This window comes from Danio aesculapii, chromosome 3 (genome assembly GCF_903798145.1).
Source record: "Danio aesculapii chromosome 3, fDanAes4.1, whole genome shotgun sequence".
NCBI classification, from domain to species: Eukaryota; Metazoa; Chordata; class Actinopteri; order Cypriniformes; family Danionidae; genus Danio; species Danio aesculapii.
In genome coordinates, this window is record NC_079437.1 from 7,740,847 (window position 1) to 7,759,008 (window position 18,162).

An 18,162-nucleotide genomic window follows, 5' to 3' on the forward strand; every position below is an offset into this window, starting at 1 on the left:
TGGTTAAAAAGATCCTAAATACGAGGAAATCGCAGTAGCAGTATATATCCCAAAATTCCAAGCTAAAATATCAAAAAGAATGTCAAGACTGTCTTTCTGTCTTTACTACAGAAATAGTAGCAATGCTTCTCGCTCTTCAGTGGATAGAGGAAGTGCAACCTTTAAGATCAGTAATATGCACAGACTCTATGTCAGTATTAAACAGCTTAACTACTGGAACATCTAACACAAGACAGGTCATGGTGAATGAGGTGATGCTACATTTATTTAGAATCAGACAGTGTGGACTTTTTGTGAGCTTCTTGTGGATTCCTGGCCACATGGGAGTAGTAGGAAATGAAGAGGCAGATCAACTAGCAAAGAAAGCATTGCAACACACTCAAATAGAAATAAAAATAAGTAAGTCAGAGATGAAAAGCATGATTGCAAAGGAAATAAGTAGGAAATGGCAGAGGGAGTGGGAAAATGGAGAAAAAGGCAGGCATATGCATAGTATTCAAGGATGTGTGGGTGCTATTAGAAATAAGTTTGGAAATAGAAGGAATGATGAGGTGATAACTAGGTTGCGTGTTGGTCATTGTTTGCTAAACCAGTATAAGTTTAGAATAGGAAAGCATGAGACAGGCTGCTGTGACGAATGTGGGGAAATAGAAACATTAGAACATGTAATTAAAGAATGTGTTGCATATGAAAAACAGAGAAGTCAATTAATTAAAGGATTAAACATTTACAGGATAAATAATCTGTCATTTCAGACATTATTAGGAAATGGTGCAAATCAAGGTAAAATAATACTCCAATTAATTAATTACTTAAAAGAAACAAAATTGATTAATAGAATTTGAGAATAGTTTAGCAAAATAAAGAAATTGTAAATTTATTTAGATTTTAAACTTTAAATTTGATTTATTTATTTATTTATTTTTATTTTCCTCCTATCTTCTCCTTCCTGTTCGCTCTTCCCTCTGGTAATCTCATCCCCTCCATTCATGTATATAATCTTTTGTTCCCATGCTTTTTCCTACATTACGCGCTCCACACTCCTATCCAGTAGGTGGCGGGAATGCACCATGTTGGTCTGCCAACCGCCATTAAACCCACAAGAAGAAGAAGAAGATGCTTCACTGCGTGTGAAGTGTCAGCGCACAACGTCACATCACTAGCACCAACGTTTCTGGCTTAAAAACAACTTCGCTACTGAAAAGCCATTTGATTTAGAACGTAGCGACGCTACCGACACGCTACTGCAACGCTCGCTTTCGGTTCACGGGCCCCCACCCTGCACATTTTGCATGTCTCTTTTGTTTGACACACACTTATCAGTTCATGGATCTCTGTGAGCTGATGGTCTGAATCAAGTGTGTTAAGTACGGAAGACATACAAAATGTTTAGGGCGGGGGGCCTGAGGACTGGATTTGAGAAATGTAGTTCAGCTAACGTTAGTGTAGTCACTACTTTAACGACGCTAACACTGAAGGAATCTAACGGATTTTGAACAGCAGCTCAAATGGCGACGGGGCCTGAAACACCGCCCGGTAAGAGTCAGTCCTCTGTCGACCAGCAGTCACAGTAATTACATTAGTAAATCATTATTACTGGTGGGTATTTAGTGCTTTACTACAAATAACTGACCTTATATTTACACGAAATCCTCGATGATACCTGTTTCAGATATTTCAGCATGTCCAGTTGATCCAGTGATGCGCATTCTCCTGGTGGGCAGGAAGGGTTCTGGGAAAAGCTCATCTGGAAACAACATACTGGGAGAAAAGAAGTTTAAAGTTAAAAAGGAGAAAAAGTGTGAGATTTGTAATGTGGTAACACAGATTGGACAGACACAGGTTGATGTTCTGGACTGTGCAGATGTGCTGGATCCAGATGTGGGTGAAGAGAAACTGCAGAAACTGGAGGAGCAGCTGCTGTCTGCATGTTCAGCAGGTCTCAGTTCAGTTCTGCTCACCGTTCCTCTGGAGAAACCACTGCAGAATGAAGAGGAGATGCTGGAGTATATGAAACATCTGTTTGGTCCTGGAGTTCAGAAGTACATCATGATCCTGTTCACTCATGAAGATGAGCTGGAGGATCTGGATGAACCACAGAGCATTGAGGAATATCTAGAAGATCACGCAGATCTCCAGCGGCTGGTGACTGAATGTGGAGGAAGATTTCACTGTTTCAACAACAGGAGTAAATCAGGAGATCAGGTGAAAGATCTGCTGCAGAAGATTAAGGAAACAGTAGAGGAGAACGAAGGGAAGTTTATTATACAGCACTTGAGAAGGACCGACAGCAAGGACACGATCATCAATTGTAAGTTTTTTTGTTTTTTGATAATGGCACACTATGTTTACTTAATTACTTAAATTCTCCAGAAAATTCTAAACAGTGTTATATATTTAGCTGGTTTATGTGCTTAAATTATGCCAAATATGTGAGGATATTCTAATGCGGAGGACTGGTGGACGGAGCGTGTGTGTTCATGTGTTCATGTACACACCCCATTTCCAGTGTTCTATTGATTTGTGCTAGCTTTTTTTAGATTGTCCAACCTTTCATTCAAAAAGTAGATGGCACATTTTGATAATGAAATATTCTGCCTGTCACATTGTGCTGACAGTGTAATTTTTAGATGTGGAGGGGTATGATATGAGGCTGTAAAATCACTCTAAACCACCCCAATCCCTAAACCCAACCTCAAAACCATTCAAATAGAGTTGGTATCATAATCTGACCTGTAGGATAAATGACAGTAGTTTTCTACAAAAAAGGGAAACAGCAGTGAGGCTTTAATGTGTTGTGTGTTTTATTAGACTCTACAGAACAGCATTATAACACAAGCCATTAGTGAGTTTAGTCTTAAAGTGCTGCTTCTGTTAGGAAAAAGGAATCTGTTTTTTATTATTTTTGTCTTTTTGTCATACTTGGTTAAAATAAGTTTGTTGTAAAATATAAAAAGCAAACAATAATGTGTCACATTAAAATTAATTACTATAGTTAATCATTTAAACAATATATAATATAGCTATAAACTGATTATCTTAACTGATTATCTGATTATAAACTACTATCTTTTACTAAACTGTCACAGCTGTTAGTTATATATATATATATATATATATATATATATATATATATATATATATATATATATATATATATAGTGTGTATATATATATACTTATTATTATTTTTTAATTAATTATTAATAGTTAATTTGTTTCTATTGCTAAATTTTGGTTTAAAAACAATATATTGCTTTCTATAAATTACTACAGTATTTAATGTGGGAAATCATTAATTAAAAAGTTATTAGAAAATTAAGCAAACACTATTAAATCGCTTGAGTAAAATATTAATATAGTGGTATACATTTATTACATGTAAAGATGTATTATTGCCTATATTAACCTGCTATTATTTCCGTCATTATAAATGAATCCATTATATAAATTAAACCTGTCCAATTTAGGTCTTTCAGCAAGGCCAGCAAATGTATTTGCTATATTGACTGTGTCAGATAATAATGACTGATCATCTATGATGACTGATAGAAAACTGTTCAGTCTATTATATTGAATGGTGATCGGAAACATCTCGATCGCAGTATTTGTGAAATAAAGTAAAGTAAACACTATTGTTTACCGTGTACAATATTTATTAACCATATATATCAAAATATATCGATGACGCTGTCCAAGAAGACGTTAATACCATTAACATCCGTCGTAACCATATGTGGTTTGCCTAGATTGTGTGTGCCAGATTGTGTGTGCCCAAGTGGCAACCTCCCGCTCTCCCTCGGGAAGCCAATACGGAAGTAACTGAAACTGCAATTCATCAAAATCCCGCTAGTCCTGGCTCCATAATAGAGCAAATTGCAATTGAGCCCACTGTTAGAATGGCCAACTTTACAGCAGAAAAAAAAGGTGTTTACAGCCTGGTACAAAGAACGATTTTGGTTCATATAGCTATTATTACCCTCCATGACAACTGTGAGGGGGGTGAATTTTTTTATAACTCATCCGTTTCCTTTATATTAGGTTATATTAAGTTTGCATAATTAAGGGCGTGGCCACTTGAGTGACAGCTAAGTCTCGCTGGTCGCCGTCACTTCACCTCAGCTGAATCTGGCAGATTAGCCACTGATCTCGGCATATTCATCGTATTTTTGTGTTGTTTTATGTGGCTTTACACAGTCAGCTGCCTTTTGGACTTATTTCTTACAATTATCAGATGATATGGGATGCTGTGTGCATTTAATTGTGCTCACAAACCATTCACGTGGCCTCCGTTTCCCATGTGAGTAAAGTGATATACTTGTATACCATCTCTATAAATGTATTTGTTTTATTTAAGATCATTTATCATTAATATTTCTCTTTAGACCCGTAAAGCACTCCAGAATGTGACAGATTGATTAGCTGTAGGCTCTAGAACAGTCATCTGAAGCGTTATCATACAGTGTAATGCTGGATTTTATCAATAGTCTTGCATTTACTAACACACACTATATCTGAAGTGTTTGGAAGTAATTTGCGTTTTCCTCCTGTAGAAAAACATCATAAGAACAATGTTTAGTGGCTCATTGTATTACTACAGTGTTTTTAAAAGTCTAAACACTTTATTGATATAGTGTACAGCCAAGCACATGTGGTCAGAACACAAACGAGTCGCAGGTAATAAAGTATCAAGCGTTTCTCCCAAAGTAAAGTCTGTCTGCCAGGTCTAAGCAAAGTGCCAGCAGGCGTCTGTAGCTCCGCCCACTCTCCGCCTCTTTGCCCTTGTTTGGTATCCCGCCGTGGGTGCGATGACGCGCGAACAAAATGGCGACGGTTGGCCGCGTCTACTTGTAGCTTCTTTTGCGCTCTTCAGAAACCTATGGGTGACGTCACGGATGCTACGTCCATATATTTTACAGTCTATGTGTGTGCCTAAAACATGTGTGGTTCTGCGGGCCTGCAGCTGGATATTATTGCTGGTGGCACGTCCGGTGTTGTGTCGAAATCTGTGACCCGTCGAAAACTGTGACCAGAGGACGCTGTTCAGTAAAAATTTCACTCGGGAACGTGCTTGTCGCTCATGCACGCGACCGTGAACGCGCAGACACTGAAATCAAGCGATCAGCGTCAAGCAGTGCTGTATAAGGATGTTTTAAATCCTGGGATTCAGAAAAAAAAAATTATTCTGTCGCTGTTGTTGTCTCCTGATAGATTTTACTATGAATGTCAAGGTTGACAACATCCTTCAAAATATATATATATTTACATATACAATAAATATTCATTTATTGTAAAGCTTTTCATAGCTAATACAACCTGTTAGGGGTGGGCGGTACACCGGTGTCATAGTCATCACCGGTGTGACATTGCGCCACGACATGGATTTTCTAATACCGTCAATACCGGTATAAATCAATTATGCGCCTTGAACGGCTGCATTTACATCAATAATAGCTAATTCTAAATAATAAGGCATTCAATTTTCTTCAAACGTTCAGTTGTGGTCTGAGTACATGTCCTTATACTACAGGGCTCGAAATTGCAACCATTTTGGTCGCATGAACGCCCGAAATTTAATCTATGCGCCCTCATAATATATTTGGGAGCATTTGTGTGTCTGAATTAGGGCTGTGACGGTAATGGAAGAAATCATGCGGTATGTCGGTTAACCGCGCAGATATATAAAAATAAGCATTTTTAACGCACCGCTGTAATTTCTATATCCCAGTCCCTTTATCAACATGTTTAATACAAGTCATTATTTTAAAGATTATGACTTGAGAATATGGTTTTACCTCAGCGCTGCACTTTTCTCCTTCTCCCTCCCACTGAGTTCAGGTGACGGAGTGTTGTGAAGTAGTTAAACTCTCCTCAGTTTAATTTACAGTGTCAAACTGGCACAGGAATACCAGTATATTAATATAGGCTTTGCTAAAATGCTGGTCAAATGTAGGTATTTTTTTACAGAAGCTATAAACAGACGCGCATGCTGCAACCGGTGATGAGTCAACAATCGCATATATTTGACTTATTTAAAGTAGGCTATAGCATATAATAATTTTGTGTAAAGACATTTATAAAAAAAATGTAGCTAATATATCACAGGGGGTTGTGTAGCAGCAACAGTGGAGCATTAATTAAATCCTTTTTTTTCCTGTGGAGCGAAACAAACACTGCACAGTTGTGTAGCGGATGGAGATGCACAAAAATATACAATTCAGATATTTTCGTCGGAAGAAAAATATTCTTTGAACGAATTTCGTTTTGTACAATTTGTATCTTAGTTTTTGTGGGTCAGTTATTTACAAAATAAACAAGAATAACTAATAAACTGAAGTGAAGCGATGTGCCTCAGGGTCCGCTATATGCTCCGGCCAAAACACAAACTGGTCTGTTAAATACAATCGTAATATAAATAAAATAAAAGTGAAATATTCAGTTTCGAATATTTCGAATAGGCTGCTCTTTTAATTTTGATCATGCAGTTAACAAAGATTCCATATTCGAAACTGAATATTTCACTTTTATTTTATTTATATTACGATTGTATTTAACAGACCAGTTTGTGTTTTGGCCGCGGCATATAGCGGACACTGAGGCACATCGCTTCACCTCAAAGTTTATTAGTTATTCATGTTTATTTTGTAAATAACTGACCCACAAAAACTAAGATACAAATTGTACAAAACGAAATTCGTTCAAAGAATATTTTTCTTCCGACGAAAATATCTGAATTGTATATTTTTGTGCGTCTCCATCCGCTACACAACTGTGTGTTTGTTTCGCTCCACGGGGAAAAAAGGATTTAATTAATGCTCCACTGTAATTGCTACACAAACCCCTGTGATATATTAGCTACATTTTTTTTATAAATGTCTTTACACAAAATTATTATATGCTATAGCCTACTTTAAATAAGTCAAAAATATTTGCGATTGTTGACTATCACCAGTTGCAGCATGCGCGTCTGTTTATAGCTTCTGTAAAAAAATACCTACATTTGAGCAGCCTTTTAGCAAAGCCAATATTAATATACTGGTATTCCTGTGCCAGTTTGACACTGTAAATTAAACTGAGGAGAGTTTAACTACTTCACAACACTCCGTCACCTGAACTCAGCGCGAGGGCGAAGGAGAAAAGTGCAGCGCTGAGGTAAAATCATATTCTCAAGTCATAATCTTTAAAATAATGACTTGTATTAAACATGTTGATAAAGGGATTGGGATATAGAAATTACAGCGGTGCGTTAAAATGTTTATTTTCTGTGGAGCGATTGATTTGAGTAAATAGGCCTGTTTTATTAAAATAAGCTTAAAATAATAACAGCCTTTGCTGGTTATAAAAAGGATTCAGTGTTTTCGTTTTGTAATCTAAATTTGTAATTTAAGTGGAAAATACTCAGGGCAGGCCTTTTATTCCTTTTAGTTTATTCTGTTTTTCTATACAATCCTGAAACCTCACCTAAAGTTATAATAATAATAATGGCGCAGATGACAGCGATCATGACATGAGGTAAATGTTGATCCGCCAGCTGAGATCAATCGAGTGTTTTCGGAGAAGGTGCCCGAATCTTGATGCGTTGCATTCACCGCGTGTTCAGCGCAAATGTCCGCTAAATATAAAGTCTAATACTGTACACATCATTGCCAAAGAAACTCACCTTTACTAAGTTTACACTGAAACTACGGCTCATAACAAAGAGCAGAATTGCGCTGGTGGTCATCATGAGAATCCTGCTCTGTCTGCTCATAAATTGGTGCGGCTGACTCACCTGCTTTATTCCACCAACACAGAGAAATGAAGATCAGCTCATAACGAGACTGAGCATTTACAATGACCCAAACACAGAGAAATGAAGATCAGCTCATAACGAGACTGAGCATTTACAATGACCCAAACACAGAGAAATGAAGATCAGCTCATAACGAGACTGAGCATTTACAATGATCCAAACCAAAACTTTTAAAGAGTGATAGAAGTGAGACTTTCTTTTGTCCGTTCTTCCTTGAGATGTATATTATTTTGCTATTGAAAGTAATACCGTGATATTATACCATCACCGTTCAAAAGATGAAAATACCGTGATATTAATTTTAGGTCATATCGCCCACCCCTACAACCTGTATATAAAGTTTATAGTACATCCATCTGTAAAAATCACCATAGTTTTCTATAGCTGCACTTTATAACTTATACCTGTATCCTGCACTTGCTGCTATTGCACTGCTGGTTAGACCTAAACTGCATTTCGTTGCCTTGTACTTGTACATGTGTAATGACAATAAAGTTGAATCTAATCTAATCTAATATATATATATATATTTTTAGAGTTAAACAGCTTTTTGGCTCAAGACTTCTGGTCTCATTCACTTCCATTCATATTTAGACATTAAAAACTGCTCTTTCTGCTGCTTGATGTTGCAAACAGATATTTTCTTATTATATTATTCTATATTATTATCTATATTATATTATTCTATTCATGCAAATGTTTGTTTGTAGAGCAAATAGTTTAACCGTTTCTGCCGTTTATTATTGCTAGTCATTTCTCCCATAGGCAGCTGAATCGGAAGTTCTAAAACAATCGCGAAAACAGGCGCACTTCCGCATTTTAGAATAAGGTCAATACTAATGAAGCATTTTTGCAGAAGTAGAAGTTTCCTGCCGCTGACTGGAGAGGTGGAGTGACATCGATATATGAAACGTTACCTTCATGTCTCACATAGCTTTCCTAAACAATGCATTGCTCCTAAAGGTGTGAAGACAGAATGTTGCAGAGTAGAGCTGCATGATTCTGGCTAAAATGAGAATCACGATTTTTGCTTAAAATCAAGATCAGTATTTAGTCCTGATTCTGTAGATGTAAAATGAAGATTAATATGAGTAAGCTATTATTATTGTTGTTATACTATCTTGTCTTAACTCTAAAATGCAATATGATCATTTAAATGACATGCATCCTTACGGTTTCAGTTTTACTGCCAAATGCAGCTCAAGGCTGCCGTAACTTAGTCGGCTTAGTCCCTTTATTAATACGGGGTCGCCACAGCAGAATGAACCACCAACTTATCCAGCACGTTTTTACGCAGCGGGTGCCCTTCCAGCCGCAACCCATCACTGGGAAACATCCACACACTCTCATTCACACTCATACGTTACGGACAATTTAACCTTCCCAATTCACCTGTACCGCATGTCTTTGGACTGTGGGGGAAACCGAAGCACCCTGAGGAAACCCACGCAAAATCAGTGAGAACATGCAAACTCCACACAGAAACACCAACTGACCCAGCTGAGGCTCAAGCCAGCACCTACCTACTGCGCCACTGCGTCGCCCCTATGCAGGTTCTGTTAATTAAAGTAGACTTCACTGGCATGCAAGCGCGCATCCTCTTGATAGTAAACAAACAGTGCGTTAGCTCATGCGTGATTTCGCAGCCACGAAAACGTCATTGCATTTAGACAGACATTACATTTATGGGTAAATTATACCTGATAAATACAGTATGTGACACTTTTAACGCTATTTAGAGGTGTCCATGTTACTGTGAAGACTTGTGCATCCATCTCTATGCTTCTCTCCTTGAAAATATAATTGGCTGACTCGTAGAAAAGCTGAATTTAGATCGCGTGTAGGGTCGAATTGAGATCAAACTCTCTTGATTCTACACTCAGCCAGAATACACCTTAGGTTGTTGTGAATACTCTATCTAGTTGCCTAAATTACATACTGTACCATAAATACACACTCTGAAAATAAAAGTTATTGATGTTCAATGTGAAGTCATCTACGTTTATTTGAAGAACCTTTAAAGGTCTCGTGAAGTGCTATAAAATGTTTGAAATGTGCATTTTTTAAAAATTTGAAATAAAACAAAATCGTAACTGAAAGATGTAGAGAGGGTGGAACATAGAGTAGCTCCTCCCCTTTTTAAAAAACAGCCAATAGCGTGTTGTTTTCTCACAGCTCTGCCAGTGAGAGTTTTTGAGCTCATCAAGTCAAAGATATTTACATTAGATGTCGCCTACCCTGTTGTTTTTTTATTGGAAGAAATGCGTCAATTGACCCGCCATGTTAGTATAGGGTAGTGCTCCTTTGTAGTGAATGTGGGACCAAGGTGCAGTGATGGACTGGCCATCCAGACCTAGAGATATATACACACATATATCTATGATCAGGAGTTTTCCTGCTGGTCAATATGCAAATATTATTTTTAAACTATTATTAATAAAAAAAATTTACATCACTTTTCTACATCAATGTGACCGCACGGGCATGCCTGACAAAGAGTTTGTGTGCATGATGTATTATCTCCCTCCCTGGTAAATTTGATCTAATCCGTGTCCTGAAACACACCCCTCTCCTGCTTTTTCTTCTTATTCTAATGCTGTTCACATCAGGTGCGGATAGCCGCGTGAACATTTGAGTTTACTCCCTTTGTTTGCGTGTCAAATCCGTCCAATTACTTCAGAACAGATGCAGATTCGCGTGATGGGCAGGGCTTCTGTCTGCCCGGTGACTCTAGCTGCGTTGCTGAATGGCTAACATGGATTTTACTTAGAAAATAACAGTGTTTATGTGCTTTATTAAGGCTGAAAAACAGCGTCGATACATTTATGGACGTGTCCACTAGATCCTTTCAGAGGTGCATCCAGCTCTGTGAGCTCATCAACTTCTCCATGAACTGAACCTGGATGATGGAGGCTTTCAGCGGTGCTTCTGACTGAGCCCAGCCCAGCTTGATGAACTGTTGTCTGTGTCAGCTGGAGGATTTCCCCCAGCAAGCTCCTGATTGGTTAAAGCGGCGCAAATGTCCACTGAAGTTCAGAGTTCAGAACTCGAGCGATTCGTGCGTTTAGCGCGTCAAAGCTGCAAAACGCTCAATTCGCGCGTATAGCGCCGCAGGATGTCTATTTGCTTGTTTGCATTGACTTAACATGTAAATCACTCGCGCTTCATGCTTCTTCTTCGTCTGGTGTGAACACAGCATAATCCGCAGAACGCATAAGTCACGCTATTTGCGTGTAAATAGCCGCGTGAACATTTGAGTTTACTTGCTTCATTCGTGCATCAAATCCACTTCATTCACATGTCAAATTCACTTCAGAACAGATGTGGATTCGCATGATGGGCAGGGGTTCTGTCTGCCCGGTGACTCTAGCTTCATTGCTAAATGGCTAACATGGATTTTATTGAGAAAAAGAAAATAAAAAAAAAAAAAATATATATATATATATATATAAAATAACTGTGTTTATGTGCTTTATGAAGGCTGAAAAACAGCGTCGATACGTTTGGAGCTGTGTCTGAGTCCACAAGACTGTCAAACGCGCAAAACGCTCAATTCGCGCTGCACCATTTGTGTCATTCGCGTGTATCATGCGTGTATCTATTTGCAGGTTTGCATTGACTTAACATGTAAATCACTCACGCTTTGCGCTCCTTCCTGCATCTGGTGTGAACACTGCATAATGGAGGGAGCGATTAGTTTGTGAATGAATCTTCGTTATGTTTGACTCACTTAGCCACAATGATACATGTTTCTGGCAGCGCAGCAGCTTGTTGTCATTTTATTTTCATTGTTTGTTTATTTTATTTAACTAGCATAAGCCGAGTGTTTAGTGTGAGTTGATGCTACTTTGCCTTATGGTCAGTGCAGTAAGAGTGTAGTGCAGTGTATCCTCATCAATAATGTAACTTGTTGAGCACAAAAGTTCATAACATACAAAATAGTAATAAACTAAATCTTCTGAATGAAATCTTCTTATAAAAATGTTCTGCCTTTGTACTTTATTTTCTCCGTTTGCTCGTCACTACACCCATAAAAGTCCAGCATCTTCACATTGGCTTTAGTCTTGACTGAACTTGACTTGACTATAGTCTTGACTAGTGCGATTGAATGATATTTGTGCTGGGAGCCCTGTACAAATTTGGCAGCGCTATTGACACATGCTCAGGGTCCATATACGATATCTAGTGTATATATATCTATGGCATCAAATGAGAAGCGTCTTGAAGGGGCAGGACATGTCAGACACTAGAGAGCATTTGATTGGTCAAGATTTGATAAGAAAATGTAGTATGTGGTGATGTGAAAAAAAATCATTGAGACTGCAAGGTTTACATATTTAGATTTGTTTTATATCTTCTAAAAGCGAGTTTTGTGACTGTTTTGGAGCACACTAGATTATAGATTTCCTTAAATCTAACAGGCTGAAACGAACATCTAAACCTTTCACAGGACCTTTAAGATTCACAAATTTTTTTCATGCCCACAAAATGTTGTTTTAAGAGTTTCTAGCATTAGTTTATGAGAATGATCTTCATGTAGTGTATCACAAGTGAATGAGTGAATGAACACATCCAGCTGAGGTTAAATCTGAAAGTGCACCGTGTTTAGAACACTATTGATTAAACAAACGAGTCAACTGGAGTAAATGATTTGTGTTTGGTTTAGATCCGTTGCCTGTTCATATTGATGTCGATTAAATTTTAGCTTTGCTGTATCGGCCCTGACAGCATCACGGAGAAAACCTTGCAACAACCCCCAGTGGATCATGGAAACAAACACATACTATAGGAGTGGTTTAGTAATTAGTATCTGAAATGTTTCAGCATACCAAAAATGTTTTTGAATGGTTTAAATTTTTACTCAAGTGAGACAATGTGTGGTGCTAATCGACAAGAGAAGGTACCAATAAAAGATCCATACACCATACTAATCAAGCAATACAACTGTTTATTGCTGGTACATACAGCTGATATCAATGATAATATTAATAACCATGATATTCATAAACCATATTCAATAATGAGTAATAAAAATGCATAAAAGGCTTATCACAGGAAATAACACAAGTGGATGGAAGACAGATTAGGAATGAATAATACAATATTAAGCAAGAGGATAGAATATTGACAACCTCAGAGATGTGCCATCATCATCCTCTCCAAAGACTGGGGATCCCGTTGCAGTCACATTGGAAGACCAACACATATGTCCTAGAATGCCAGGCGATGCGCGCTTGTCCCACGGCTGAGCTTCCAATGTTACTACAAGAAGTTCTCTCCTTTATAGTCAAAATTTGGGTGCCGGCCAAAGGTCGGCCTGCTTGTTGAGAGAGTAGAGGGAGTTGATCAGGCTCCTCCCTCTCTTAACTAGCCGCACATTATTTCTAATTTCAGAGGTTCTGAACTATCAGCATGACTGGACTCAATGTCCTAATCTCACCTTCTAGTCACCTGGTCATTTGTTGAATATGTCACAGTATGATTATCTGGAGTCAATATTGTACTCCTGACCCTATTTGAGAAACAGCATAAAAACAGTCATAAAATTCCTGTCCTTGTCATGTACATCAGAAATCTAACTCAATATTGTACCCCTGACCCTCTCTTTATCATCTTGGTTCTTCGCTGAGTGTAACAAAAATATATAAATCTAATACAAGGAGCCATGTTACTATTTATTTAATGATAACATTTTGACTAATGATAACGATGATTATGTTTTGGTCATGTGGGCATACCTGCACCTGCTAGAGCAAAGAGCATGCATACTCACACAGGTGTTAGGAAGAGAGATTGAGAGTGGGGTAGCCATATTTTTTGTTGACCGCTGCGGCACACGCAACAAGCCTTTATCACTACACGCCACGCTACAGCGCAATAATAAGCCTTAACGCCATATAACAAACAGCAATCTGTGGGTTGAATACCTGTTGTGTATGTCATGTTTCAAGTTTATATAAAGTTTTACTACCAACATCTTGATTCAGCGTCGGTCTCAGATATCCAGCGTGCCACAAGGACCCTCAGTGACTACGTTTACACAGACACCAATAATCTGATTTAATACGATTAAGACAATACTCTGATTAAGAGTCGACCATGTTAACAGAGATTTCTGATTGATTTAAGCAGATTAATGTCATCATGGAACTAAACAGAAATCATATAAAGACATGTGGAGTATGCTGGTTAGTGGCATTACTGAAGCGCAGTACAGACATGTAAACACCACAGTCAAACTATTACCGTCATGTAGGACTTTTTGCCATGTTTTGTGACAGGATAGTCCACACAGGGCTGTTTGACACTCTTTGCACCTACCGAGTGAGTGCAGACCACAGACACCTGCATCATGAAATACAGGGTTTTTTTCTTCCATTCAGCATGCGGTATGAACTTCCATTAAAACAACACTCTTCCAGCAGTTCATAGTTGCATCCAATATCCCGTTTATCACGGAGGGCGTGCAGGAAATGTTCCTGAATGAAAGTGAAAGTGCCAAACTGCAGTTAAAGTCAACAAATTACCAATGAAACACCCAAAATTACATGAAACTCTGGAAGAAACGTGGACAGCGCGGTGACGCAATGATGTTAATTGATCTCTGTGCTGTAACATGTAAAACAGTATCATGAAAGGAACATTTACAAAGCAGCTCATGTAAACACCTTCATCATATTACTGTTTTATTCAGATCAAGGCAAATCATTCCATTACTGATGTCCTTGTAAACGATCCATGCCATGTGCGGTCTCACCCAGTCATTGGGTCACAGCTTGGCAGGTCTGTCTTGCCTTTGGAAAGCACGCGCAGTCATGAATAATTAAGAAGCCGGTTCTTCTCATAGGATAAGAAAACTCCGCTATGAATAATAATGAGAAACCGACACGTCATCAGTGCACTTGCAGTTTTGCGCTACGTCACCAATTTTTGATCTGCCCCAAAAAATCATTTTAAACCCGGAAGATGAAATTAGCTGACAAAAGCTCAAAATTATCCAGTTTTCCCCACAATTAAAGCTGACAGGTGCTAACATAGTCTTAACTGTTGCACAACACGCACAAATCTGTTCACATCTCAAAAAAAGTACTCCAGGGTGTCTTGATCCTTTTAAGTGTTTTTTTTATAAGGCATCATTGTGAAACCCTCTTCTGGAATCATGAGAACATGGGAAGTTGGGTTACTAATGTTTAAACTCTAAATCAAGATAATTTAATCTTGTCGTAATTTTATTAGTAAATGTCTCACTATCGGTCTTATTAAACTTTTAAACAAAGGTTTCAAATGAATTTTGCAGTGATGCCAAAGAACCAATCTGCTTTCTTTAAAGATCCTTGCAGTGCAGAAAGATCCCTTTTCTATCATTAAAAACCATTTGTGCACTGAGATGGAAAATGCATGATTGTTAAAGGCTCTTAATGGAATAATCACTGCTGATAATTTGACATTGGTGGTATTTGTGTAGTTTCAGAAGCAAGTTCAGCTGGAGAAGAGTCAGATGAGCTTCCGGTTCCTGAAGGCAAAGAAGAGGTCAGACTGGTTCTGCTGGGGAAAACTGGAGTGGGAAAAAGTGCCACTGGAAACACTATTATTGGCAGAAACCGCTTTAACTCTTCCCCCAGTTCACGCTCTCAGACCAAACTGTGCCAGTCAGAAACTATAGAGAGGTTTGGTAAAAAAGTCTCCGTCATTGACACTCCTGGACTCTATGACACTGAACTGAGTGAAAAGGAGATCATTACAGAAATAGCCAAATGCATAACTTACGCTTCTCCTGGTCCACACGCTTTCATTATTGTGATTAAAGTGGGCAGATTCACTGAAGAAGAGAAAAACACAATACAACAGCTGAAAGAGGTGTTTGGAGAACAGATGGAGAAATACTCCATGATCATCTTCACTCATAAAGATCAGCTAGATAAAAAAAATACAACAATTGAAGAATTTTTAGAGAAAGGTGATCCAGATCTTAAAGGACTTGTGGAGAGTTGTGAAAACCGAATCTTCTGTCTGGACAATGAATCCGCCAGTTTCCCCCAGTTTAAAGATCTGATCAGTAAAGTGGAGGAGATGGTGGAGGAAAATGGAGGAGGACACTTCTCCAGTGAGATGTTTGAAGAAATACAGAAACGCATTGAGGAGATTCAAAACCAGAAGCTGAAGGAGAAAGTCAAGCAGTTCAAGCAGAAGGGCAAGAAGGTCACTCAGACAGAATGGCAGAAAATCTACTGGCGTTTAGTGGAGGAGTCCAAGCATGAAGCTAAGGAAATCAATGTTGAAAGTTTTTTAAAACATTATGCCACATCTTTGGCAAAAACTGAGGAGATGTTAAAAGTGACCCGTGAGGAGAAAGAGAGTGCCATTGCGGAGGCTAAGAGGATAGGAGTCAGTCATGGAAATGCTGTTAAACTCGCAATTATAGCGACACGGAAACTAGCAAAACAGAAGTGTAACGTTCAGTGAGAGATTCAGTCATGACCAGACAAATGAGCCTTCCTGCAGCTCGTTTTTCTTACTAACGCTAATGTAAATATTGAAACGAAACTGTATAAAGACAAGTCAGCTTTGACTTGATCATGTGATGATATTTTTCAGTAGTCTCTGCATTACACTTACACTCACTTAAACACTTAAACTGCTTGTGATATTAATCAGCTGTAAGATTTATGTGCATGTATATACGCAGGACTGATTGCATTATTCTCACTCCATTGCTCTGTTGTTTGCTTACACTTATCACAAATCATTGTAATGTTTTTTTATTTGGACTACACTATCTAAATAGTAGATTAGATTAAAGCAAAGCAGAGACAAAAAAATGCAGATGTCAAATACAAGAAAGAAGGGTATTTTAAAGAAATGGCTAAATATGCATCTTTTTCAAGACCTAACTATAACACTAGCAGTTTAAGCACTTTGTATTTTTATAACCCCCTGCTCTACACACTTATTATGCCCCAAGTCTTGGGGCATAATTAAAGCTGCAAGCAGCGATGAAAGGGACCTCGCACCCGGGCTCACCGCCGCCCGGTGGCCGTAGGATGACAGAGAACCGCGAACAATAATATTTTAAGCCGATACATATAAAAAACCTGAGAAAATCAAGGATTTATGCTAAACCTGCTCCTGTCAGCAGGTGGCGCTATGACTGTGACTCAATATTGGCATGTAGATGTCTTCAGGAGATGAGTCTTATCAACCATGTGAAGTTTCAGGCTGATCGGACATTTTGTGGATGAGTTATAAGCCAAACTACCTTCTGTCAGCAGGTGGCGCTATGACTGTGACTCAATATTGGCGTGTAGTTGTCCTTAGGAGTGGATTTTAATCAGCCCTATGAATTTTCAGGCTGATCGGACATTGTGTGGCTGAGTTATAAATCAAACTACATTCTGTCAGCAGGTGGCGCTATGACTGACTCAATATAAGCATGTAGATGTCTTCAGGAGAGGATTTTAATCAACCATGTGAATTTTCAGGCAGATCGGACATTGTGTGGTTGAGTTATAGGCAATTTTACTGTTGCCACCAGGTGGCGCTATGACTGTGACTCAATATTGGCATGTAGATGTCTTCAGGAGAGCAATCTTATCAACCATGTGAAGTTTTAGGCAGATCGGACATTGTTTGGCTGAGTTATAGGCAATTTTACTGTTGCCAGCAGGTGGCGCTATAACTGTATCGGAATATTGGCATGTAAACATGTTCAGGTCAGGACACTTATCAAATGTGTGAGTTTTGAGGCAGATCGGATCATGCATGCCTGAGTTATAACAACTTCCTGTTTCATGGCGAATCATCAAAGTTTGCGAGTCCGCCACGGACCCGCCCATCGACGAAAACTCTAGACCTTTACAATATATCATCGCTAGAGCTTTCAGATGACACCACTCAAATTTGGTGCTGATATGATAAATTTTGTGGGAGGAGTTTGTTTCACTGTAAATCGTCATTTCCTGTAGCCAGCAGGTGGCGCTATAACGGTATCTGGATATTGGCATGTAAACGTGTTCAGGTCAGGACGGTTATCAAACGTGTGAATTTTGAGGCAGATCGGATAATGCATGCCTGAGTTATAACAACTTCCTGTTTCGTGGCGAGTCGTCAAAGTTTGCGAGGCCGCCACGGACCCGCCCATCGACAAAAACTCTAAAACTTTGCAATTTAACATCGCCAAGGCCTTTTAGATGACATAACCCAATTTTGGTGTCGATCGGATCAAATCCCTAGGAGGAGTTCGTTAAAGTACAACGAAATGGCAAAAACGCCACTTTTTCGCCGCAGGAAGCCATAAATATCCGACTTCCTCTTGGGTTTGAGATTTCGCTCCTTGAGACTTTTTCGTAGGTCTTGGCATGTTTGAGGTGTGT

General features: G+C 38.6%; 1 protein-coding gene across 1 annotated transcript; it reads left to right on the forward strand.

Annotated features, from left to right (window-relative positions):
• The first annotated feature begins 1,508 nt into the window (after window positions 1-1,508).
• On the forward strand, window positions 1,509-16,286 carry LOC130220768 (GTPase IMAP family member 8-like). Its single transcript, XM_056453005.1, has 3 exons — window positions 1,509-1,536; window positions 1,682-2,311; window positions 15,258-16,286. The coding sequence occupies exons 1-3, from the start codon at window positions 1,509-1,511 to the stop codon at window positions 16,253-16,255; spliced, it is 1,656 nt and encodes a 551-aa protein (XP_056308980.1). The 3' UTR covers window positions 16,256-16,286.
• Window positions 16,287-18,162: the final 1,876 nt, after the last annotated feature.

Coding starts and splice junctions, on each gene's coding strand:
- LOC130220768 (XM_056453005.1), top strand. CDS start 1,509: ATGGCGACGGGGCCTGAAACACCGCCCG. Junction 1,537..1,681: donor GGGGCCTGAAACACCGCCCG/GTAAGAGTCAGT, acceptor CAGATATTTCAG/CATGTCCAGTTGATCCAGTG. Junction 2,312..15,257: donor CAAGGACACGATCATCAATT/GTAAGTTTTTTT, acceptor GTATTTGTGTAG/TTTCAGAAGCAAGTTCAGCT.